General features: G+C 58.8%; 8 protein-coding genes across 8 annotated transcripts; all 8 read right to left on the bottom strand.

The window, feature by feature from the left end:
- Window positions 1-617: 617 nt before the first annotated feature.
- On the bottom strand, window positions 618-1,796 carry METK1 (S-adenosylmethionine synthetase; the record flags this gene model as incomplete). Its single annotated transcript, XM_001684908.1, has 1 exon — window positions 618-1,796. One exon carries the CDS (start codon window positions 1,794-1,796, stop codon window positions 618-620), a length of 1,179 nt encoding a protein of 392 aa, XP_001684960.1.
- Window positions 1,797-2,490: 694 nt separating this feature from the next.
- On the bottom strand, window positions 2,491-3,603 carry LMJF_30_3490 (conserved hypothetical protein; the record flags this gene model as incomplete). Its single annotated transcript, XM_001684907.1, has 1 exon — window positions 2,491-3,603. One exon carries the CDS (start codon window positions 3,601-3,603, stop codon window positions 2,491-2,493), a length of 1,113 nt encoding a protein of 370 aa, XP_001684959.1.
- Window positions 3,604-6,562: 2,959 nt separating this feature from the next.
- Window positions 6,563-7,309, bottom strand: CPC1 (putative chromosomal passenger protein; the record flags this gene model as incomplete). The annotated part of the gene is made up of 1 exon (XM_001684906.1): window positions 6,563-7,309. One exon carries the CDS (start codon window positions 7,307-7,309, stop codon window positions 6,563-6,565), a length of 747 nt encoding a protein of 248 aa, XP_001684958.1.
- A 6,101-nt stretch (window positions 7,310-13,410) lies between these two features.
- LMJF_30_3470 (putative casein kinase 1) lies at window positions 13,411-14,541 on the bottom strand (the record flags this gene model as incomplete). Its single annotated transcript, XM_001684905.1, has 1 exon — window positions 13,411-14,541. One exon carries the CDS (start codon window positions 14,539-14,541, stop codon window positions 13,411-13,413), a length of 1,131 nt encoding a protein of 376 aa, XP_001684957.1.
- An 880-nt stretch (window positions 14,542-15,421) lies between these two features.
- LMJF_30_3460 (putative zinc-binding protein (Yippee)) lies at window positions 15,422-15,856 on the bottom strand (the record flags this gene model as incomplete). Its single annotated transcript, XM_001684904.1, has 1 exon — window positions 15,422-15,856. One exon carries the CDS (start codon window positions 15,854-15,856, stop codon window positions 15,422-15,424), a length of 435 nt encoding a protein of 144 aa, XP_001684956.1.
- A 937-nt stretch (window positions 15,857-16,793) lies between these two features.
- LMJF_30_3450 (conserved hypothetical protein) lies at window positions 16,794-17,999 on the bottom strand (the record flags this gene model as incomplete). The annotated part of the gene is made up of 1 exon (XM_001684903.1): window positions 16,794-17,999. One exon carries the CDS (start codon window positions 17,997-17,999, stop codon window positions 16,794-16,796), a length of 1,206 nt encoding a protein of 401 aa, XP_001684955.1.
- A 1,085-nt stretch (window positions 18,000-19,084) lies between these two features.
- On the bottom strand, window positions 19,085-19,648 carry LMJF_30_3445 (conserved hypothetical protein; the record flags this gene model as incomplete). The annotated part of the gene is made up of 1 exon (XM_001684902.1): window positions 19,085-19,648. One exon carries the CDS (start codon window positions 19,646-19,648, stop codon window positions 19,085-19,087), a length of 564 nt encoding a protein of 187 aa, XP_001684954.1.
- Window positions 19,649-20,224: 576 nt separating this feature from the next.
- LMJF_30_3440 (putative DNA ligase I) lies at window positions 20,225-22,270 on the bottom strand (the record flags this gene model as incomplete). The annotated part of the gene is made up of 1 exon (XM_001684901.1): window positions 20,225-22,270. One exon carries the CDS (start codon window positions 22,268-22,270, stop codon window positions 20,225-20,227), a length of 2,046 nt encoding a protein of 681 aa, XP_001684953.1.
- Window positions 22,271-24,478: the final 2,208 nt, after the last annotated feature.

Genomic DNA, 24,478 nt, shown 5'->3' with positions numbered 1-24,478 from the left:
GGTGGCGTCCGTTGCGCGAGTAACAGAGGGTGGTCCAGGTGCATGCCGAATGAGCCCAGGGAGGAGGTTGGCCAGCCTCAGGTCAGGGTTCTCTGAGACCCTGCACTCAGTATGGGTGCCATCTTTCCCCCGCCGTCGCATCAAGCCGCGGCATTCCACAATGTGGTGTAGGGACTCTTCACATCGTCGATCGGGCTGTGTTAACGGAAACACACAGGAAAAAAGAGGGGGAGGGAAGGCGGAAAGACGGGATATGAAAACAGAATGCACAAACGCGCAGACACGCAAACGAAGAAACCAGATTAACAGGTGGACGTAAGAGAGAAAACAAAAACGCATCACACGTCTGTTACCCAACATGATCAGCGCAGAGAAAAGCACACGAAAGGAAAGGCCCGAAAGGGGGTAGGGGGGGGGTAAATGATGATGAGAGATGTGACGCCGTAGCAGCAGCTCCTTATAGCGCTGCTGCTATATGCCGGAAAGTGAGGTTGCATGAGTAGCGGCACACCTCGCAGTCGATGAGAAGGGAGCTGAGCCGCTCAGCGGGATAGAAAGGGGCGTGCGTCGCACTCGGTACGCCTGCACGGAAACGCGCCTCTGTGCACGCATTTCGATTACTCGACCATCTTCTTTGGCACCTCCCAAGTGAACCCGCCCGTGCCCGACTCGTCCTTACGGCCGAAGTGGCCGAAGCGCGACGTATCGTAGTAGATGGGGCGGCGCAGGTTCAGCTCCTGGATGATGTCGTACGGGCGCAGCTTGAAGTTCTGCTTCACGATCTCCAGCAGCTTCGCGTCATCGTACTTGCCGGTGCCGTACGTCTCCACGTGCATGCTCAGCGGCTCCGCTACACCGATGGCGTACGCGAGCTGCACAAGGCAGCGGCGCGCCAGGCCACCTGCAACGATCGACTTCGCGATCCAGCGCGCGGCGTACGCGGCGGAGCGGTCCACCTTCGAAGGGTCCTTGCCGGAGAAGGCGCCACCGCCGTGCGCGCCCCAGCCGCCGTACGTGTCTACGATGATCTTTCGGCCAGTCAGGCCGGCGTCGCCATGCGGCCCACCGCGCACGAAGCGGCCAGATGGATTCAGACAGTACTTCGTCTCCGCGTCCAGCATGTTCGCAGGGATCACAGCCTTGATCACCTTCTCCATCAGATCTACGCTGATCTTATCGTTGGTCACGTGCTCGTCGTGCTGCGCAGAGATCAGCACCACCGCCACGCGCTTCGGCGTCAGCACCTGCTTGCCCTCGCGCGTGTCGTAGTCGTACTCCACCGTCACCTGCGTCTTCGCGTCCGGGCGAGCCCACTCCAGGCTGCCGACGCGGCGAAGCTCGCTGTACTTCTTCGCAAGGCCGCGGGCCAGCTCGTACGTCAGCGGCATCAGCGTCTCCGTCTCGTCCGTCGCGTAGCCGAACATCATGCCCTGGTCGCCAGCGCCGAGATCCTCGCTATCGAAGTTGCCCAGACCCTGGCAGATGTCCGGCGACTGCTGCTCAATCGCAACCAGCACATTGCACGACTCGTAGTCCAGACCCTTGTCCGCGGAATCGAAGCCAATGTCCTTGATCGTGTTGCGGACGATCTTCTGGTAGTCTAGCACTGTCTTCGTCGTGATCTCGCCGAACACCATCACCATGCCCGTTTTCGCGCACGACTCGCACGCAACCTTCGAGAACGGGTCGCCGGCGAGGCACGCGTCAAGCACGGCGTCGGATACCTGGTCACACAGCTTGTCTGGATGGCCCTCCGTCACGTGCTCGGAGGAGAAGAGAATGCTGTGGACAGACATTGTAGAGGTGAGGTGGTGGGGTGAGTGGAAAGCGCTGGGACTGTGGGTAGTGCGGAAGGGACGCCGCGTGTGTGCAAGAAACAAAAGACAGCAGGTGTGACGTTGGGCGCGAAGGCGAGAACGTAGAAATGAACACGGAGAGATACGGAGAGGTAAATACATCAGGTGGAAGAGAGTGAGACGCAGAGAGCGGGCGTGCAGAGGACGCCGAGGAAGATGCAGCATGAGCCCGTGAGGGAGCGATCAGACGCACATACACACGCACGCTCGCCTTACCCTATCATGCGCCGGTGTCCCCCTTTCGACGGGCTGCGTGGGCAGGGGTGGATGGGGCCAGCTTCACGTGTCAGTCAATGAAGGAGAACCGCTCTCACTGCCGCCTCGCGGGGGCGCATCTATATCTTTGCAGCTCAGCTGTGCTTCTGCGCAGCGAACGCGCCTGTGAGCGTGTCCGCATGTGCTTTAGCCCGTAGCTGAGTGGCGCTGGCTCGTTCTTGTTTGGTGTTTGGCCCTCTTCTTTGAAGACCCCAGCCAACGCGACCGAGTGAGCTGGGAAGAAGGAAGCTGAGTAGACAAAAAAAGCAACGCTTCTGCATGCGTGAGGGCGAAGCGCTGTTGAAGGCGGTCGTCTGCTCTTGCACGCTCACTAATGAATGCCTGTGCATTTGTGTGGCCTACTTCCAGGCAGTGGCCATTATTTCTCCTCGTCATCGATCACCTCGATTGTGGAGTGCTGCTCTGGTCTTGCGGCCTTGTACACAATCTTCAGCGGTCGGCCAAGCTCCGTCTCCACTATATATTCGACCTGCGCCACTACCTCCCGCGAATGCGAGGCGATCCAGTCCTTGAGGCGGTGGTTGACAATGATGTCTTCCGGCTTCATGGCAGCCGAGCATAGTGGACAGTTCCACACGTTTTGCCGAGCACATTGAATGAGCACCGCCGCCAACTCCATGCACTGCAGATGCTCGCAGTACATGCCCCGCACAGGGATCTCCATCGTGAGCGTGGTGATGGGGCACTGAATCTTCACCGACACCTCCGTGATTGCAACGACGCCGCGCTCGCCGCAGGATGACAATGGCGATCGCCGGATGACGGGCGCTCTACGCTTGTGATACGTGGACACGATGCGCTCGCCGAGCTGGGCCAACTCTACTTCCTCTACAAGCACACAAGCGATGACGCCGCGCCACATCTCCATCTCGGCCACATCGCCAGAGAAGATCACCTGTAAGGAAAAGAGATCCCGTTCAATCGAGAGCACAAGGGGCGTGATATCCACCGCCATTGCGGTTTTAACTGCGGCCGCCTCCTTGGCGGGGGAAAGCTGCCAGTTCGGCGGTAGAGAGACGGGTGTGTCGTTGACGTACAGCGACATGGCAAGCTGTGCGCCTTCCATCTCCGTTGGCACCATCCACCCCGTGGTGTGTTCGTAGGCCTCTGTCAAAGGCACGAGAAGCACGCGCCGCTGTGGCGAGAAGCCCTCCGCCGGTCTCTCGTGCAGCGTGTGAGGTGCAGGCAGCGTCGTGGTCAGATTGCTGTTTTCAACCACCACCGCCCCGAGCATGTCCATGAAGTGGTACACGGGCGACAAGACAAACCTCGACGGGTTCTCGAAGACTTCGTGGCGGAGCACCTCAAGCACGTGGCGCCTTGCAGCCCGCACAAATGGTAAGGCGTCCTCGTCCTCCTCGCTCGCATCACCACCCTCGCCGTCGCCGGCAGACAGAAGCGAGGAAGACCTGCCCGAAGTGCGCTTCGCAGCACTACGTGCAGCGGGCAGCGCCTCCGAAAGAGCATGCATCGCACCCCTGGGATCATGCCTAGGACAAGTTGGAGCTTCCGCAGTCGGTCGAGAAGAAGCCGCCGCGAGCACGCTACGGTCTGCTGCCGCAGTGGTACCGGAGAGGGTGGTGGCTCCGCGGGCCGCTGCCGCTTTCGGGCCTGCCGTCTCGGTGCGTCTTGCCTCCGCAGGCCCCTCGACGCTACAGAGGCGCGTGCCTGCTGCAGCTCCTGTCGGAGACGCGCTGCCGTTGAATTACCCACCGCACCCAGCAGAGATTCGATGTTACGCAACTCGGTAGCAGTGAAGGGCAGAGCGTCGCATTTGTTTTCTCGCTCACTTGTCGGAGCAGGCCCCGCAGGTGGGCCGTCAGGAGAGGAGTTCAGGAGGCGACAGCACTGATAGTCGCGCAGGACCTTGGCCACCGCCTCCGCCACCGTCTCGTTAGCAAACCACGCGTCTTCTTCGGGGGTGCGGGTGTGTGGTTCCGCATGCAAAGGGCGTACATGGGCCTTGTCAGCAGAGAAAAGGGGATAAAGCTCCCCTGGGCTGTGATAAAACTCTACGCAGCAGTCTTCACCGGCGCACAGAAAGGCCTGCATCTCCTTGTCCGTCTCTCTCAACGTGCCGGGCCACCAAACACCGTCGTCGCACTTGACCCATACCTGCGTGTTGGGCGGATACTGCATCCCCAGGCCAACACAGCAACCGAATGAGAATGGGTGAAAAAGAAGCGAGGCACCTAAGGATGCGCACACGGATGGCGCAACCGTCCCTCTCTGTCTCTCTCTAAACGCAGCGCAGCTCCACACTAGCGTGCGGAAGACGGTCTCCACGTGTGTCAGCTAAGCACCCCATCAAAGCGGCACGCGAGCACCCACCACTTCCTCATCCGAGTGACGCAGAGATAGACAGAGAGCAGTACACACAGTCAGGCACACGTGCCGCCAGTCCGTATGCGGGCGGTTTCGTAGCCGCCGGACGGAGCAAAACGAACAAAGAGCAAAGAAAGAAAGGAGGCGCCATGGAAGAAGGAGTACGGAGAGAGCAACGTAGAGAGGTCGGATGCAAAGTGCCATACTAAACCGCTAGACCATCGTCAGCGCCGCGTACTGCCGCGCGCACCAAAATCCGCATGAAAAGAAAGCCTCCATGCGCAGCGTCCAACCATCGCCCAGCGTCTGACCAGAGAGAGTTCGCCTGCGGCTTCTCCCTCTCCACCTCCATCACCAGGCGGGTAGCCGAGAAGAGGTGGGAGACTCACATTTATTGTTTTCGCTTCAATGTGCCATTATACCACGAGCAAGCCAGCAAACGCTCACGCATGCACAGCCGCAGCCCACACACCGCTGCCCCGCTGTGGCTACGTCCCGGTCGCCTAGGAACAACCGTCATGCCGCCGAATTGGGATATGCGCCTAGCGGGCGCCCCTCCTCTCCCGCTTCGTCCCCTCTTCGGATACGTGCCGCGCGGTCGGCGCCTCATCCGCCCGCACGGCGGGATGGAGGAGAGATGCCGCATGCTTCGCGCGCATGCGCTGTGGGCGTAATCGGCATGTACCGCGGGGGAGCCGCTCTCGCTCATCACTCGTGCTCTTCGCACCTCTGAATGCTGCGACGGGAATGCAAGACACCATGCCGGCTGTGCCCAACAGCGCGCGCGCACAGTGCGCGCACATTCGCATCGTGCGGCCTGCTTCACGGCATCCTTGTTGGTGGGAGGGGCGGAGGGACTCGCTGCCAGCATCTCCCGTTGCCGGCGATGACATGGGGGGAAGGGCGGGGGCGTGCTTGGATGGCCTGCCCACATGCACCGCGACAGGTGCGACGCTGCCGTGAGTCTGTGGCGGCGTGGAGCATTCCACCCCATCTCGCATCCGCACGCCTCTCACAGGAGTCGGTGTGCCAGGCCGAAGGCACTCGCAGAGGGACATGCACCAGCGCACAGAGAGCTCACGGCTTGTCGCAGTGTGTGTGGGGGGAGGGGCGCAGGGTTGGGAAAGGGCAGCTGCACGCACCCGACGGGGGTCAGTTCCACGCAGCGCAGGGTAATGTGCATGATCGCGTTGTGGCGGCCACGATAACAGCGTGAAACGAGGTTTGCTGAGGAGCGTCCCCAAGGAGCGAGATTGATGAAAACGGACATGGTTTTAGGAGAAGGAAGAGTGCGTCGTCGACTTCAAGAGCAGAAGTGCGCTCTTTCGTCTGTCGCATGCACGTATCTTGTCAGCTGACCGCTAGGTCTCATCGCGATCAACACACTGAAGGAAGGGGGGACAAAACGGAGAAAAGGGTGGGTATACAAGACGCTTCGGTTGGATGCGTTTGTTGCTGTTCGTGTGCGCTTATGTAGTCCATTGGAGCGCATCCCGCACGTTGTACCGGTGATGGATCGAGCTGCGCTGCATGACACACTCACAGCAGACTGGAGACACCGCCAAACAGAGAGAAACAGAGAACGCATCGAAGAGAGAACAGAAGGAAATCAAGAGGGTGAAGATCAACGCGCAGTCTAGGAATCTAGAGAGGAAGGAAGGGAGAGAGACACTCTAGAAACAAATACAAGAAGCTAAACCAAAAGAGAAAAGGCGGAAGCGAATGCGCGAAGGCGTACCAATCGCCATGTGGCCACCCCGGGCACACGCGGCGATCAGCATCCAGTGCTAGCGTGACCTCTCTCCTCTGTTCTCAGAAAAACAAACTGGCACACAGGGCACACCGGCTCATGACATGCGCAGGACTTTAAACGAACATGAGCCGTGTGTGATGGTCTGTTGCCGGCGTTGGCGGTCGCGCTACACCGGCGATGACCTGTGGTTGGCCAAGGAGTGCGCGTGCCTCATGGCTGACCCCTCTCGTGTAGGGGGATACGCTGCAGCGCGACACACGGCTCATCGGCCCCCAGATATTGCCTCGCACTCGCATGTTTCGGCACCACAAACTCTTTTGGCCCCTTCACTGCCTCCGTGACACGCCTATACTCACGACTGGGAAGGAAGCCAGTCACTATACCTGCACTGGCTGGACCCGCAATGCACGTAACCCAAGTCCTTCTTGTAGGAGGCTTCCTCTTCAACAGTGAAAGTGTCCGTGCGCCAGTCCCCGCTGGCGTTTCGAACGGCAGAGACGGATTTGAGCGCCTTGGGGTACGACGCAAAAATCACGTTGAGGGGAAGATCACCGCAGTTCTGGGTAAAGATAAGATCGGGGTCGACGCCCTGCTGGGCCGCCACGCGCTTCGCCGTTAGGTGCGCCACCTTGGAGCGGCTGTTGCTCTTCAGCATCTGATTGGTGGGCACATCCGCTGGCCACTCCACACGCTGCCGCTTCGCTTTGGCCGGTGGGGGAGAGCTGGTGGTCGCTTTCTGCACCGAAGGCGCGTGGCTAGTTGGAGCCGGCGCCGGTGTTGCCGTCCGAGCAAATGACCGTGATGACTCTGGGGGAGCCGGCTTAGTTGCTGGAGTGCGCCCTACAAAACCTTTAAGCGGGGTGGCACCGCCGTACTTGCCGACGGCGGCGGTGTTTACATTCTGGGAGGCAAGCGCCGCCACCGGGCCGTTGCGCACGTATGAGAAGAGGATCTTGGTTGACTGGTCATACTTCTCGAGGAAGTTTTCGCTGGACACTTGCGGAGCAGGCGGAAGTTGGCGGGAGATGTCCTCATCCTTGATAAACTGCCGGAAGAGAAGATCCTCGACCACGTCGGGAGTCCACGCGACAGCCTCCATGATGACGGTGAGCACAGGAGAAACGGTGACGAGCGGATGGGGTCGCGACGAGCGAATGCCGAATTCTCAAACCCTGTCAAGGACACCCCAAGCAGAGGGAGGGAGGGGGAGGGAGAGGCGAGGTGGTAGAAGGAGGCCAGAGAAGCAAGGCAGAACGGCACACAAAGAGAAACCCCTCCCTGTTATGCACCTCGGAGATGGGTAGCAGATGTCTGTGTACGAAGGCGCTGGATATTGCGCGCGTGTGGATGAATGCAGGCGGAGACTAAGGTGAGAGGAGACGAGGAGAAAGAGGTGAGCGCCGCGGTACATGAACGGTGCAGCGGGCAGAGCAAACGAGAGAGAGAAAGTGGTGCAACCGAAAGCCCATGCATTCGCCGTCGCTGCAAAAACGCTTCACTGCAGACGACAAAAACGCAGCGCGGGGCGGACTTGCGTGCGCGGGCATTCAGCCGAGCACTGGCCAAGAGAACTCAGTGTCAAGTGCGTTGAAGCGCATCAGCCACTTGGTAGGCCACAAACTGCAATGGCACTCGTCGGATTTGTTAGTCCGGAGGAATGGGAGAGGTGGGAGATGTGGAATGACCTCATATGGCTCGGTGTGAACGACTCCGGGCTCTGAGAGCCGCAAAGACCATCTATTTTCGTTTGCGGCTTTACTGCACGTCATTCCACCGCCCATGAGCGGTGCAGAGACCCCTTCTTCCAGTCTTTCCATTGTTACACGGCAGCCTTCGCTCGTAAGAAGAATCCCCCTTAACGCTGCACAAGACACCCGCGGGCAACGACACACAAAAAGGCGCCCTCTCAGAGTCGCATTCGCGGCATACGACATGCGCTCATTGCTGCACTTTGCGGCCGAGCAACACGATGGATGGACGAAGCTCTTCGTGCTGCTCCTCACCTCAAGAAGAAATACACCGATGGCGACGCGCCGTCTCCCCGCCCATCGCCGAGACACACATATGCGCACGTCAGCGCAGGAACGGAAAACATTGTGACACACACAAAGGCGAAAAGGGAAACGAAAAGGGCAGCAGAACGGAGTGCGGAAACGGAGCAGGAGCGACTGAAGAACCAGCGGCAGCAGGGGTGGTTGTGATGATTGGGTGATTGAGTGCCAGAGCAGCAGAGCCAACAGACACCTGAGGGTAGCCCGCTTTAGAGTTGGGGCGGGCGAACGATTGAAAAGGATGAGAGTGTGCACTGGTGCAAGGACAAAAGTTGTATACTGCTCGTCAAAGTAGATGGCGACCCAACTAAGCAGTGGGAAAACGAGAGGAAAAGGCGACCTGGGATTCGCTTGCGGACGCAGCGCGGTAGTCCCGCTGGATCACGTATCGACTAACTTCAAGTATGATTTCGGGCAGCGACTATGGGAGACGCACCAATCTCTCTCCCCACTACTTTCCATCTGCCTTCGCGACGCGCAGAGGTGCGAGCGATTTCGTTTCCATTGAAAGCTGCAGCTTCACTATGGGTCATACAGAACTGCGAGCAATCCTCTCCGACCCAAGTCCAGTCATAGTCCTCCCCAAGGAGAGTTCTACCTTTATTTCCAATGCGCAACAGCTCGGTGTCATCTGCCTCTAGAGGCGGTTCTCGATTTGGGGTGCTGGGCAGATTAACCACGCGAATACGTAGTGGCCCCTTGCCTACCGTGTCGAGAAGCTCAGCCTGCCTAGCTAGCGGGGATGCAATCACGATGCTGTCACGACATGGTATGATGCTGCGCAAAATATCGATATCAGTCCACACCCGTGTAACTGACTGACTCACCGCCACGCCCCATCTTCCCCCTGTTGGAGTTGCGCGCAGTCGGCAGTATTCACCACTCCTCCGGACAATGGACTTCGCTTTCCTATCCCCGGCTGAGAGGACTGCGTCATAACGCGCATCGAAATCCAACGCGCAAACGCCACCTGCGCTTGTTCGAGATATGCCCGCTTTCTGTCCGAGTCGGGCGGTTCAGGCTGGGAGGGGGGGGGCAGCACTTGTCGATGCAAACAGCGTTCAGAGTTCAGCTCAGCAATGCATCTGTGTCCGCCCTCCTTTTCCTCGACCGCGAACGTATGCATGCCGTGTGCATCACGCCCAAGAGATTAATCGCGCATGACTTCCTCCTTGTGCGCGGGTTCCAGCTTGTCCATCTGCATGGCTCCAGTGAGATATGCGCCTGCCTTCCTGCAGTTTTCTGAAGGTACGTGAAGCTCGAAGAGCGGCCAAGGTCTATCGCAGCATGGGGCGCTAAGCGCAGTTGCAGGACTTTTCGGTGCTCTGATGCCGCGCTTCTATCCTCACGATTATCTCTTCAGCGCACAGCCTTGTCGGCTTTTTTTTGGTGTGTGTGTGTGTGTGTGTAGGGGGGGGGGACATTCCTTTACTCGCGGCGGCACCGATGGAGCTGCCCCTCCATTTCCACGAAAGAGGCGCAGCAACTCCGCCTCACTGATCGCGAGGTCCTGCGGGTCCGAGACACCTGCTTGTGGCTCCTCTCTTCCCGTGGAGGACCGCGGCAACGACATCCCGCGTGGCCAGGTCCTTCATCGAAAGATGGCGGCCAATACCCCAGGCACTGGCGCAGCGTTGCGTAGGACCTGTCCTGCACGTCGGCTGGCCCATTGAGAGTGCGCTGTTTGCCATGCGCCTTGCTGCACCTTTTCTCGCTGAGGCAAGTCCGCACCGCTGCCCCGACGCCTGCATCGCTTCGCGCAAAAGCCCCTCTGCATGCCAGAGGCATGAAAGCGCGCTCGCCACCCCCACGGGTCGTCCTTGATCCCCGAAGAAGCCCGCCGTGCTTTTCCTTTGGTGCTGTCGAGATCTTGGGTGGCCGTGTGGTGTGTGCCTTTCCGTTGCGCGCTAAAGGGGCTGTGGGGGGAGAACCATCCGCTGCTCCTCGCAACGTCACGCTCCCAGCCCTTGGTGCCGTTGTTTCTTTCGGGTGCGCCGCGGGGCACCCCCGGATGGAGGGCCGCCGCCCCGCCGGCCTACGACCCCCTTTGCGACGGCGGTGAAAGCCGCAAGCTTGGCACGGGGGAGGGGGTGGCTGGTGCGTGCGGTTGGGCTGCGGGTGGGGATCGGGCCCCGCCGCGTGGAGACCCGCTGCGCCCGTTCGATTCTTTCAGGGGGGGGGAGGTGATTCGCCGCTGCTTTTTTTGCACTTTGGGGTCTAACCGGCGCGGCGCGCCCTTTGCGATCATGCGCAGGCCCGCTGCCGCTTTCTTGGCCGTCCGTGCTGCTGTGCGGTGGCATGTGCTTTGCCCACCCCCTAGAAGGGGTCGCCCCTCGGGCCTGGGGAATTGGCAAATGTCGGGGTGCCCCGCGCAGAGGGGGGCAGGGGCCGCTGGCCCCGCTTGCTAAGCATGGCGGGTCTGAGGCTGGGACTCCCCGGCGTAAGCCCACGCGCGGGCCACGGAGATTCCCCGAAAAAGCACCCCAGCCCCGCCACGTCTTGGGCGGGAGCCCCACCTCGGCCAGCCGGTTGGAAACGGCATCCCGACTCATCCTTCCAGTCTTTTCGCTTGGCAATGCGCATCGGCGCCGCGGCCGCCGGCAGATGGCACCGGCTCCGATATGTCGCCTTCTTTTCATATTTGGCGGTCATGCCCGCCAGCAAACGGCGCGTGTTTCTCACCACGCCGGCCCGCCACCCTTTTGCGCTGCGCCCCCCCCTCGTCGTTTCCACCACGGCGTTGGCCAGTGCGGCTGCGCGCTGCCCATGGGGCGTGCTCGCAGGCATCCGCGACGCCGGCGACCCAGCCATAAACGCCCGTGGTTCTCTCGGGGTGGTCTTTGGATCCAGCGATTCAATCCATAAAAGCAGCCGGCACAGAGTTTCTTCAGCGTGGGCAAGTTGCATTCTTGCCTTCCCCGCGCCTGTGCGCGCTAGGGCCCTTTGTGGTGATAATCTCGGGCGAGGAGAAACTAAAAATGTGGCTCATATTGTTGTGCGCGTGCCTCAATGATGCCAAGTTCTTCGAACTCAGGCTCAGCCGATCCCCGCCCTCGGGTGGGCAGTGATCCAGGCATCCAATGACGGCGTGGGAATGTGGGGAAAAAACCGCGCCCATGCAGCGACCTCTCGCTGCCATTTGCGCCGCTGAGGCATACGACGGCAGCATCGGCGGCGCACCGCGAGGCACCAACGGGGTTCTGAGGCGTGCGTGCCCGCAAGGCCGAGTCGAGCTCGACGTCGGGGGTCTGGCCTTACCTGAGGTCACCGCTGGCGAGCCCCGGCCGCCACTCTGCGCGGCTTTTTCGCCGCATCGAGGGGGCGCAGGCGGCGCGGATGACGCGGGCAAGCCTTGATCAGCCAGCCCCCGCCCCCTGTCTAGCGACCGCTCCGCCAAACCCGACTGCTGGAGCAGGGACAGGCGCGCACGTATGCGGCAGGATGATGTGGCTGCGCGATCTTGCTCGTCACTCAACGCGCTAATCCAATGGTCCACTGACGAGCAAATCCGCATTCCTTACCCACTGTAACTGAGCATGGTCGGGCCTCAAGACCGCGACGGCCTCATCCGTAGTAAACGCAGGCCAAAGGAAAAGACCAAGAAGAAATGTGGAATGTCATTCAGCTGGAGATTGGACAGACGACACACCGCGGGCACCACAAATGCGCGAATGCGAGGGAACGTAACACGTCCGCCAGCGCGTCTCGCCTCCAGGTCTCTTTTTGGAGGAGAAGCGAGAGGAACAAGCACCAAGAAACGAAGATGCGCCCGCAGAACAGCGTCAACCACTGTCCCCTTGCCGAATCGCACTCCGCACTCGACGGGCGAGCCCTCATTTTCTGGGCTGACCCGTCGGAGGGGAGCCGACGGCGAGGCTAGGAATGCGAGCAAAGAGACGCCTAAATGAGCGGGAAGGTGTGCAGCGAAGGGAAGGGAAAGGAAAGCATAAAACGATGTCACGACCGTCGTGTTGTGCTGGTGTGCTGTTGTCCTTCGTGCTATTTTTGTCGCAATTTTCAAAAGTGGAGAGGGGAAGCACGTCTGATCAACGGGTGTGCCGACGGAGTTGAAGCAGGAGAAGTTCAGGACAGTACATGCGGCGACGCGTCAACAGAGCGGTCTGTTCAGACAAAGAGAGAAAGAGAGACAAAGACAACAACGCCTGTACACAGCTCAAGGAAACATCAAAAACAAAGGTGCGTAAAATGGCTAACAGAGGCAATAAACCAGAGCATACGGAAAGATCTGCGTCCTCCATCTCGGCGCAGGTGCGCGGAGATGAAAAGAGAGACAGAAACCCTCCGAGCAAATATGTGGAACAAGAATTTATACGACGCGTATGTAAATAGAAACGAAGTGAATCCGAAGTACACAAAACAAGCTAAAAACATCAGAAGTATGCTTCACGTGCGGTACACGCACAGAGAAAACACGGGGCAGGCACTGACAGTCACGCGGGCACCGGCTGTTTACATGATAGGCCCTCGGAGAAAAGGAAAAGAAAGAATGCACCGCGCCTCCCTTAGCACAGAAGCGTGCGCCACAGCACACAGGGAGGGGCACGGCACTGCACATCAATCTCAAAAATAGAGCCACCGAGGATACGCGATCACATGTAACACGAGCTGGCAGCACAATACAGGCAAAAAGACGTACATCACGGAGGGCACAACACACCAAGGCTTCGCGCGTGTTGGGGAGGCGATGGAGGGGAGCATCAGGGACCAAGAGAGGACAGAGAGGGAAAAGAGCGAGTGCATGCACATGGAAAGGAGCAGAAGCAAGCGGCATAATGCAGCAGCGATGAAAGACTTGCGGTGTGCGCAGAAGCCGGCAAGCACACTTCACTTGAAGAACTGAGCGACCCGGGCAGCAACAACGAAGCGAGGAAGACAGAAGGTAATGAGACTTCTACGGGCGTGTTCGTTCTGGAGATGCGCGCCCGACCAGTGGTGTGGCTTCCACAATGAGGAGCCACTTCAGCTTCGTCTTTCCGACGTCCGTCCCTGCCCCCTCCTCCTCTTTCTCCTCCTCAATCTCGATCGCTCCCTCCCATCATCGTTTGCCCAGCACTACAAACGAAATTCGCCACGGCATCATGGTGAATCAACGTGAAGCGGCAGAGCGTTGTCTTCTACGGCGCTTAGTTCAGATGTAATCGTTAAGGCCGTAGTAGTCTTGGTTCTCCTCCATAAAGTTAGTATTCAAAAGGGATTTGCTCATCTCGTTCACCGCGCTGTCTCCCATAAAGACGGAGGAGGCCATGAGGTCGGAGCCTCCGACAGCAACACTTGTCTGCGCCCCAGAGGTGCGCAGGCTATGAGTGGACCCGAGCGCGTCGAGCTCGGACTTGACCTCGGCCTCGCTTCGGTCGATCCACTGGTAGCAGTAGTCGTACTGCTCCCCCATGTCCGCCATCGCCGAAGAAAACAGCCCCACACAGTAGCTGTAGTCTGGCTCTGCCTCGAAGCCGAGGGAGCGCGTATACTCGACGTAATCGGCGAACTGGTGGGGATAGCCCTTGCACAGCTCCGCCGGCGACGTGGCGGTCTTAACGTCGCGAATGCGCTCAAAGCGTGCATCCTTCTTTGGTGATTTGAGCCCCTGCCAGGGTAGGTGGCCACGCGCGAAGTAGGCAAGCAGGTAGGAGACGGATTCGAGGTCATCGCGCCGAGACTGTTGAATGCCCCGGTGTGTGTTGATACTAACGTAGCGTGCTGTGCCAGTCAACGACTTGCCCTCCGCGTACAGAATATGCTTCCCCGTAGAGTCGTGCCACGCCTTGGAGAGACCCACGTCGATCACGTACACGATGTGAGAGTTGGTGCCGACGCCCATGACGAAGTTCTCTGGCTTGATGTCGCGATGCAGGAAGCCAACGCTGTGGATATACTGAAGCCGCTGAATGACCTGGATGCCGATCATGCAGACCGTCTTAAAGCTAAACTTGTGGTGGCACACTTCAAAGAGATCATCCAGGCACGGGCCGAGAAGGTCCATTACCATGACAGTGTAATCGCCCACGCGATCGCAGTAGTAGGACTTTGGGATGCCGACAGTCACCGGACACTCGTTGAGCTTTTTGTAGATTCGGTTCTCCAGGTTGAGGTGCGAACGATAGCCATCCTTCGTCAGCTCCATCTTCATGGCAACAGGGTGGCCGCTGTTCAACTCGACACCTCTGAACACCTCACCAAAGGCGCCACCGCCCAAGCGCTCCTGAATGCGGAAGCGGCCGCCGATCAGCACATCCTGGGCACGTTTGCTCCTTGTGCCCATGGCACCGTTGTTGGCCTCGTCTTGGTCGTGTTTTTGAAAAGACGCCTGCGTCGTGCCACCGAGGAGAGACCGGCTCGAAGAAAGATATAAATAAATAGATCAAGAGCAACCTGCAGAATAGCGAAGGGCTGAAGAGGACAGCAACGCCACATACCACTCACATGTGACGAAGAGAGAGAGAGAGAGACAGACAGCAACGATAGAGGTGAGGGGCACTTTGAAACGGCACAGCATTTCATACGATGAAGAGGAGCGGCACGTAAGCGGGTGTCATCACCTGCAAGGCGAGCAAGAAAACAGGCCAGTAGACGCAGCACGGACTCCAGACGGGAGGGTGTGTATGGCTGTGAGGCGCACGGACGCGGAAAGGAGGCCTCACAAAGAGAGTTGTGCAGGCAAAATACGGCGCTGTGGTGCATCCCCGCGCCTTTTCGACCTCTTTTGTTTTCGTCGCCTTTTGTTCCGATTTGGTCGCATGTTTCGTTCAGCGGCAGCCGCACAAAGGCGCGCCTGTCGATCATCCGTACCCGCCTCCTGCTGAGGGGAGCACCAGCATGTACACTGAAGGACAACGCTACAGCAATTGGTGCAGTGAAACAAAGAAAAGGCAGCAGCAAACGTGTGGAAGCAGAAGAGATTGAGTCATCCGTACGTTGCTGTCTGTTTTGCGAGTGGGCGGAAGAGCGGCGAGGGAGGGAGAGAAGAGCGCCCGCCCCACAATAATGGAAGACGAGACGATGCATGAGGACGCACGCCGCTTGCAGCACTCGGTTGATGTGCCGCGGCGTTGCGCAGGGATGATTGGAACTCGTCTAGAGAGTACCGTGGCAATGCTGTGCGGAGACACAAGTGCGACCAGACCACTCTTCCTCACCCGCGGCTATTCCAATGTATACGAGCGCGCGACAGGCAACGAAAAGGTGATGCTGCCCTCAGGAATGCTGTAGCCCAGGGCCCCACGCAGCTGCCCGTGAGTGATGACCCGAATGAGCTGACGCTCCAGCACGAAGCGCTGCATTTTGTACATCTCGCGCTCATCGACCGCGAAGTCGTAGCCCCAGCCGACGTACTGGTCACAGTTGGAGCAAAATATATCGCGCACGCGGTGCAGCCCCGTCATCAGCTGCTTCTCCTCCTGATGACCATAGTAAGTGTTCTCGCAGCGGGAGACAAGGAAGGCCTTGCCGTGGCGGCCGCGAAAGTTGTCGGAGACGATGTCCTCGGTGACGCAGAGGTGAGCACCACAGAAAGCGCAGCCAAAGCCGCCCTCGCCGCCGCTCGGCGCAGCGAGGCGCGTGCGAAGACGCCTCACCATGGCAGCTGAGAACGGGGTCCTTCACGAGCGCCCAGCAACCACAAAAAAAAAAAGGAACGTAAACGTAGAAAAAGATGTAGGAAAAGTCCCCCAATAGCGAAGCGACAGTGCACACGCAGCGAGATTCACTGAGGAGACGGCCGCCCTCGTCTGTCGCTGTGTTTCCCTGTCTCCTTCTCTCGCTCGTGAGGACGACACAACAACGCTGCTGAAGCAGAGGTGAGCGAACGTGTGCAGCGCTGCAGGCGTTGTCGGCGGATGTGCCGTATGCGCAGAGGCCAACAGCAGAAGAGAAGAGAAAAAGAAACAGATGTGGACATTGAAGTGGCGGTGACAGAGGAAAGATGTCAGCATGGGCGCACCGACATCCTCTGCGCAAGTGGGCGCGGGGTAGATGGGGGCGAATGGTGGCCCAAGTGGGGAGGGCACACAGCGCAGACACTGCTTCTCCATACATCCGTACACGTCACCCCGCCGCTTACAATCCCCCGAACAGCGCGATGCCACTCACCATCACGTCGTGCAAAAGGTCGAGCAGAGAGGAAAGGTGGCCGCATGCATGCTGCACGTCGGAGGCGCACAGACGTGCGTGCAACATACACGCAAGGGAAAAGGCGGTTCACTTTCAGCTATCCGTCTTTGTCTTCATTCTTCCTCTGTAGGCTTTTTTGTTTCGTCACGCCCTCATGTGACACTGCACGTACGCGCTACCCACGCACAGCGTACGAAAAAGGGCTGCCGACACGTGCATTATTTTACGTGTCCCACACCTCCTGTCCTTTCATCGACTGTCACCACAGCTCAACCGACCTGAGAGCGCGCGTAATGTGCGAAACCCGCGAGGAAGAGAGGGGAGCGCAGCGGCGTCAGATGCAGCCCCCTCCCTTCCCAGCACCACACAGAGGCGCTTGGAACCGGCTCGGCGCTGTCGCTTAGCTCACGCGAAGAGGCGAGACGACATCTGCAGCGGCACATGCGCAGAGGAGGGCAGTGGTTGACCGTTCACTAGTATGCTCTTGGGGTTCGGATACGCATGGCTCAGGGTGAGCTTCAACGGTTCCTCCTCCACCCCCGGGCAGGCAACAATGTTGTGAGTGATGGTCTCGACAGGAGTCGTCACGGGATAGGCAATGACGTCGCCAATCTTGAAGCACGTAGGGCGCACCTCGTGCAAGAGCAAAAGCACAAAGTCACCTTTGCCATCGGACACCAGCAGCGTGACGGGTTGCATAGTTGGCTCCGTGACTATGTCTAATACGCCAACGACCTTGGCGGAGGTGCTCTGCGTATACTTTTTGTGGGCCTGCTCGATGCGGGTGCAGATCCGCTGAAAGTCACGCTTGCCAATGCCGCTGGACGTCCTCATGCGACTCTGCGCACGCAGGAGCACCTTCGCGTTTTCCTCCGAGAGGTGGCGGGTGCCCTTGAGGCGGTCCTTGTCGAGGGCGTGCGCCCTCCAGTAGTCCATCGCGGCGGCCCCGAAGTGCCCCAGAAGGCTTTCCAGCACGGCCTTGTTGTAGGGAACATCAGGGTCCTCGGGGCACTTCCGCTCTGCCTGCTGCATTGCCGCCAGCGCCTTGCGTACGCCGTCGAACGTCATGCCCTCCAGCGTCACCTTTGACAGCAGCGACAGCGCCAGCGTGTTCCATGCGTCTGCGTCGTCCACGTTGGAGCCGACGGCAGCACGGGCCTTGGCCACAGCGTCCTCCAAGTACGCCTTGCGCTGGTCAGCCGTGACCCCTTCCCCACCGCAGCGGTTACGCTGGATTTGGCTGTACTTGCACAACGCCTCGGTGTGCGCCGGATTGACGCGCAGCGCATTATCCAGCGCGTCGCAGGCCTCCTTGAAGGCGTTGCGACGGAGCAGGCACTCACTGAGCTCCACCCACGTCGTTGCCGAGCCGGGCTGCAGTTTCAGAGCCGCATTAAGATCCTTCTCCGCCTCCCGCGAAACGCGTGGAAGCAAGAGGGTCGCTTGGCTACGAAGTAGTAGAATTCGAACTTTAGTGGATGTGTCCTTTTCATTCTCAGGTGACGGAAGGCTTGCCAAAACGCGCTCGACGCCGGTGCGCACTGTTTCATTGAAGACGCGAACCCGCTTCAGGTCGGCCACCTCCTTCTCCAGCGCGGCAAGAGCTGCCATGGCGTGTGATGGCGACGGCTTCTTTGTGCGCGTACGCGTGGCTGTGTCTGATATATGCGGTCTCTATTCTCTCTTTGGTTTGAAGGGTAGTCGAAGGACCACTGTCATACCTCGAAGAGCAGTGAGTCGTGTGCGTCTGCACGACAGACGGAAAGGCAGAGAGGGGAGGGTGCCGACACCGACGCGCGATGAAGGCTCGACTAGCCACTGGATGCGAGCACCCGCAGTGAAGACGAAAAGGCAGGCGAGTCACAAGCAGGACTCTATTAGAGGTGAAGGATGCGAGGGAGGGGGAGGGACGTGCGGTTATCTAACCCTTCCCAGGCGGATGCAAGGGAGACGGTAAGAAAAATCCGAACAAAGATGATAGGTGAGCTGATGCCCCCCTGCGTGTAAGTTCGGCGTGTTCGCTGGGAGGAGGCTGGGCACGAGAAGGGAACCGAAGAGGAGACGCGTATCTGTACTCTGCTGCTGTTATTCTAGCTTGTCTCTCTGTGCGCAAGTGTGAAAAGGGCACACACGAGTACGTGCATGCACAACGAGAGCAGACCAACAGAAGCGGCAACGCGCTTGGCAAAGGAGCATACATATGAAACTGATGTGCCCGACTTGTCGGCTGTCTCATTGATGGATGTATCATGGGTGGCAGGCGAAAGCACGCTCGCAAGCGAAATGGCCCGGAGAGATGGAGAAGGGAGAACGACAGGCACAAAAAGATGCAGAAGGAGAAGAGCAAAAGTGGAAGGAATGCACAGGTGCATTTACGTATATATATATATATATATATGTGTGTGTGTGTGTACGCGGATGCGCATCTCTCGCCGAGGAGAAGAGGCGCGCCATGCGGAGGAGCAGGGTGGACAGCAACGCCCCGGGTAACGGTCAGCACCTTTCTTGTTGAGGGAGAGTGTCTGTGGGGGCTTGGTCGTTCCATTTCGCTTGGTAGTGGGCCCACCACCTGCCGGTGGACAGTAGGCAGAAGAGAGCAGTACAGTGAACGGAAAAAAGAAACAAACAACAACAACCGCGGTCGGCCGTCCTGCTCAGTGTGCGCGCGCGTGTGCACCTGCGCACCGTCACCGCTGCTACAGGGAGGCAGTGTAGGCTAGTACTACTGCCTCGCCTTTTGGCGTCGTCACCAGCGTCTTTTTGCGGCAGCTGTTGGCCACGCGACACAGTGAGAGGAGGGAGAGCGCCGACAGAGGCGAAGCGAACTTGTCGACACGCCACGCCAGCGCCACGCCGTGGCTCCCGTCCACGGTGTCGGTCTCATATACGTGTGCGTGACAGCCGTACGTGCGGCGCGTCGCCTCGTCTTCCGCAACGGAACGGCACACCTCCGACCCGATACGGCTCGGGGAAGCGCAGCGATATCGCAACCTCAGAAGCACGTGTGAGAGAGAGGAGGCTGGAAGAGACGCCGCATCGGAGGCGCTGCAGCCGGCTGCAGAGGATGCATCGTCCGATCCATCTTTTCTTGGTCGCTTGCGCACCCGGAGGGAGAGGTAGGTGCCCATGAGAGCGAGGGAAACGGCTGCGTCTCGAAAGGATCCGGAGATGGCGTCGCCTGTGCGTGTGTGCGTTTGTGGCTGGGCCGGAGAGGAGAGAGAGAGAAAGGGGCGAATAGCGTGTGGTGGCGCAACAGTCATGAAAGCGGTTTGTACGCCTCCTTACAACGATGTGTCCATGCCACAGCAGCTGCGGCACTGACCCAAGTGGGAACAGCAGCGATGTCAAGAACGAAGCAGTCCGGTAGTGTGGTGCTCCTGCAGGGAAGGATGGTTGAGAAGAGGATGTGCATGAAAAAACACGAGAGGTGAATGTCAAGAAATGCAGTTCCTGAGCCAGGCGCCATGAACCTCCGCAGGATCAGGGGTTACCCGGGTAGGTCACAGCCCACCGTGGTGCAGACTGCTACGAGCGTGCTGGGGGAAACACACTGCCGCATGGTCGATGGTCTCACGACCCTATGACCTTTTGTGAAGATAATGTGTGTGTGTGTGTGTGTATGCGTAGAAGAGAAGGTGGAAACGCGCGGTGATGATGGGATTATTCACCGCGGACCTCTCAGGGCGCCTCCAACTTGACGCCCACGCTGCATGTGCGCTGCAGGATAAGTGGAGAAGAAAGCAAATGTGGCCAAGAACGCCGCTCGCAACGAGAAAAACGTTAGCGACAAAGAGCGGTCGCGAGATGCGCCAGCGCGTCTCTTTCAGCGTGACACTTCACTCGGCGTCCCCGTTCGCGTCGTGTTCGGCTGCTAAGGACTGCGCTTTGTACATGTCCGCCACCTGCCGTGCGTTTGTGGCGTCTGCGGGTTTCTTGTCCTCGCGCTGGCGCAGGTAGCGAGGAAAGCGCAGCGCGATGCCCTTGTCGGGGTCCACGAGCCCCACGGCTGCCTGATGAACTGGCGACACTGACAGGTCCGCCGCCTTCACCTCCCACACCTGCGCCTCGGTGAGCCAAACATCCGGTTCCTCCCCACCCGCGCGGTAGTAGCGCGGCTTTTCGTCCACCACGAACGGCTTAAGGGACTGCGTGAGCTTCTCCAGCTCTTCGTCCTGGAAGCCGGTGCCGATTTTGCAGATGCTCTGGTACTCATCCGCCTTCGGGTCGTAGCACGCCAGCAGGAAGCCGCCAAACACGCCAGTTCGCTTGCCCTTGCCGTAGAAAGCGGCGATGGGGACAAGATCCAGCGTATCGGTGACGCCGTCCATGTAGTCCTTCTTCAGCTTCAGCCAGTAGTGCGAGCGCTTGGCGGGGGTGTAGTTGGCTTCCTCCTCGAGCGTCTTCACCATTAATCCTTCGCAGCCGTCCGCGATGGACCTCTCCAAAAACGTTTGCACGTCCTCGACCTTCTCCGAATCCAAGTGCGTGGCAAACGACAGCTTTGCCGGGAGGGGATGGATGCACCGCCACAGCAGCTCGCGACGCTGCTGCAGTGTCTTATTCAGCTGCGGCTCTCCGTTGAAGTACAGGATGTCAAACACAAACACGCAGACGGGAATGCTGACATCCTCCTCTGCAATGTTCTTTCGGCCACGATGCTGCAGCACTTGGAAGGCCTGAAGGGCACCGGTCTCCGAATGCACCGCCACAACCTCCGAGTCGAGGATGAAAGACTGCACTTCGACTGGATCAAAGACTTTTGGCAGCATCGAAATGACGTCCGGGTATTTGCCGGTGTGAGTCTCGGAGTTGCGGGAAAAGATATGGAAGCCTTTGTCTTTGTCATAGTGGATCTGCGCGCGCTCACCGTCGTACTTGTACTCCGACGTGAACTTCTTGCCCTGCAGGCGGTCCAGGATGACGGTGATACTGCTCGTCGGGTACGCTAACTGGGGCTTCACCGGCAGCCCAGGCCGAATGGACAAGTCCTTTGCATACTGCTTCGCGATGGAGCTACCCGGCACCAAGGTCATGAAGCCGTTCGCAAGCACCGCGCTCAGAACCACGTCGAGACTTGGAACCTCGTAGAAGATACGCGCGAGACTGTCGGCGCCGGTATTAAGCAGCGTCTGCAGCTGCACCTCGTCCATCTTGTGCATTTGCGCGCCACCGAGGAAGTGAAGAGCGAAGGCGTACCCCACAGCTGCCAAGGCGGATGGCTCGGCAAGGCCAATGCGCATCTTCTGCTGAAGCCCACGCACAATCAAGTTCACCTCCGGGCCCTGTGCGTCGCGCAAAAGCCCCTTGATCAAGTCCGACCGCCGCCGCATCACATCCCTGCCGCTCATCATAGCGATCTCCTTGTATGTCTTGAACACGCTCCGAGCGGAGAGCGGCTTCGGTTTCATGAGCGTACCTTGCTTCTGCTTATGCATCTGCGCGATTTCCGCCAAATCGCCGCTCTGCCGGTACTCCTCTTTGGCTCGCGTCTCCGTCATGCCGCAGCACTCGGCCACCGCCTTCACCAGCACCGCATCACCGATGCCTAGCTCCACGCCCTCGTGCTGCGGCGCATGCTTGTTGATCACCAGGTACATCACCGGCACCAAGTCCTCTGGGCACCGCTCGATAACAGCAAGCAGCAGAAAGGTAAGCTGCTTCAAGCACTCAAGCCGCGAGCCGGTGGCGCTGATGTCTGCCAGCACGTCCACTACTGCCGCAAACGGCACCGGCTCCGATGCACCAGCGGTAGGCGGCGCGGCAGGAACCCGGGGAGGCAACCATACTGCCTCGAACGTCGTCACAGGATCGAAGGAGGACTCCTGGAAGAGCTTCGCCATGGACGTCGCCGTCGGCGGCGGCACATCGGCGACCAGCGCCATGTATTCCGCAACGTGTTGTGCGTAGTAGGCATTCGTTGACTCATTCCAGCTTGTCCGCAGACGAGAGGCGGCGTTCGAGGCCGGGGTGCTCGATACGTAAGAGCCCGCTACCTTTTTCTCCTCCCGGGGCCGCTTTCGATCCTCGCGGTTTGCATCGGTGGCTGCCTTCTGGGCCTCCTCACCCGGGGCATCGGTTCCGCTCGGCCCGCCTGCCGGAGCCTTGCTTGCAACGAAGCGCTCGAAAGTGGTCTGACGCATAACGCACCCGCTTGCAGTGTATGCCAAGGAAAGAGAGAGGTGCGCCTTTTGTGCTCAAGCGTCGTCTCTGTGCGTGGTGAGAATGCAGGTGAGGCTGTGAAGTAAAACGAAGGGCAAGAAGCCCGCTGCACTCACTGCGCCCTACACGTGCGCGTGCTGGGGCAGGCGCTTTTGCGGCCCACCGAACGTGAGAGAGGAGGTGCGGTCACGAAGGGCGGCGTTTGCCCGCAGTGCATCCGCGCGCGAGTGTGGATTCGAGAGTGTGCGCGTGTCCCGCTCCTGGAACTCTTCCACGCATGTCCCGGCGGAGAGCGCGACGAGGGAAAAAGCAGGAGCAAGAAAAGGGTGCCCAGCTTGAAGCCGAAGGGGACACACAGAGGATGGAAAAGGCATCGGCTGTCCGCTATGGAGTGCTCATCTACGAGTTGCGTGCTGCCGTCAGCCCTGAAAGAGAGAGGGCAGACAGCCTTGCTTGATTTCACCGTCGCATTCGGTTTTTTTTTTCACCGATACCGCGTGGCCTTCATTTGTGGCGCGGATCAGCAAAACAATAGGCCGGCATCATCATCACAAGCCGGAGGCCGCAACAAGTGAAGAAGACCACATCGAACCGACCGCGTGCGCGGTGCGCCGACGTCTGCGTCAACGAGCCGAAAAACAAAAGCCGCACCACGCACGAGGGGTGGTGACGACATTCGTTGGACAGCGCACCCACAGCAAAACGTCTGCGGTGATCGATATTGTACAGCGACGAATCACAGGGATCTGCCTTTCCATTGCTAATGTTCTTTGTATGCTCATTCTTTAATAGAGGTAGAACAGAGTGGACAAGAGACACAGACGAGGAGAGTGGGACACACACGGCGAGAAGCTGGCAAACCACAAAAAGAAACCAGTGCACACGCCAATACCAAAGAAAAAAGAGCATCAAATGAACAACGCCCATCGGCCATCGAAACACCGATTGAAGCATCGTTATTCGTACGGTGTTCTATTCGTCCATTCTCCTCCTGCACCGCTTCTTTCACCTCCGGTGGACCACACACACACACAAAGACAGAGAAGGCGAGCACCAAATCAGGCAACACAAGACAAGAAGCCAAAAAAAAAGGGAAAAAGACAAGGGAGATGGAGGAGACGAAAGCACGCCAACATGGGGGGACGCACCGACAACACACACACACACACACACACGCAGACACAAACCCGCGAGAGATGCACAATGGGTAAAAAAGGGACAAACCCGCAAGAAAACAAAAACACAACACGCACAAAGCAGGAGCGGTCTCCAGCGCACACGGCAAGAAGAAAATAAAAAAGAGGAAGACAAGAAAAGGGATGAGAAGGGGGCACAAATCACACACACACACACACGCAAAAGGCCAACAGACAACACGTACACAGCGATACAGGGATATGCGGCAGCGCAGTTCCTTGTTTCTCCCGGATGCCCTCACCTGAACTGCCTGCTCCTGCTTCAAGCGTCAGTCAGCAACAGTCAGAGAAGCCCGCCTCACACAGTGCGCCGCGTTTATATCATCAACCGCCATCTTCATCATACACGCGTGCACACACACACACACACACAGAGTCATCCAAAGATACGGATAGAGGAGGCAAGAAGAGACGGTCACGGTGCCTCCCCCACCACTCCCTCCCTCCCTAATCGATTACATCCTTTTTTGTGTGCCACTCAGACTGACAGACGGTGGCGCAAGGTGACGGTACACAGAAAGAGAGAGAGCGAGAAGAGGTCACCGCTACTTTGAATCTGAATGCGCGTGTGTGTCTTTTGTGTTTGTAATATCGCCGTGCTTGAAGAACGTGGATTCGCCTGGACTAGTACAACAAAAGGACAAGAGTGTCGACCACAGCGGAGAAACAAGTACACCCACACCAACAAAGGAAGTGAGACACGCACGCGCGCACCAGCACACAACCGAAAGCAAC

The sequence above is a fragment of the Leishmania major genome, chromosome 30 (assembly GCF_000002725.2).
Source record: "Leishmania major strain Friedlin complete genome, chromosome 30".
NCBI lineage: Eukaryota > Euglenozoa > Kinetoplastea > Trypanosomatida > Trypanosomatidae > Leishmania > Leishmania major.
Note: the sequence above shows the minus strand (reverse complement) of the source record. Positions and strands in the feature narration are given on the sequence as shown.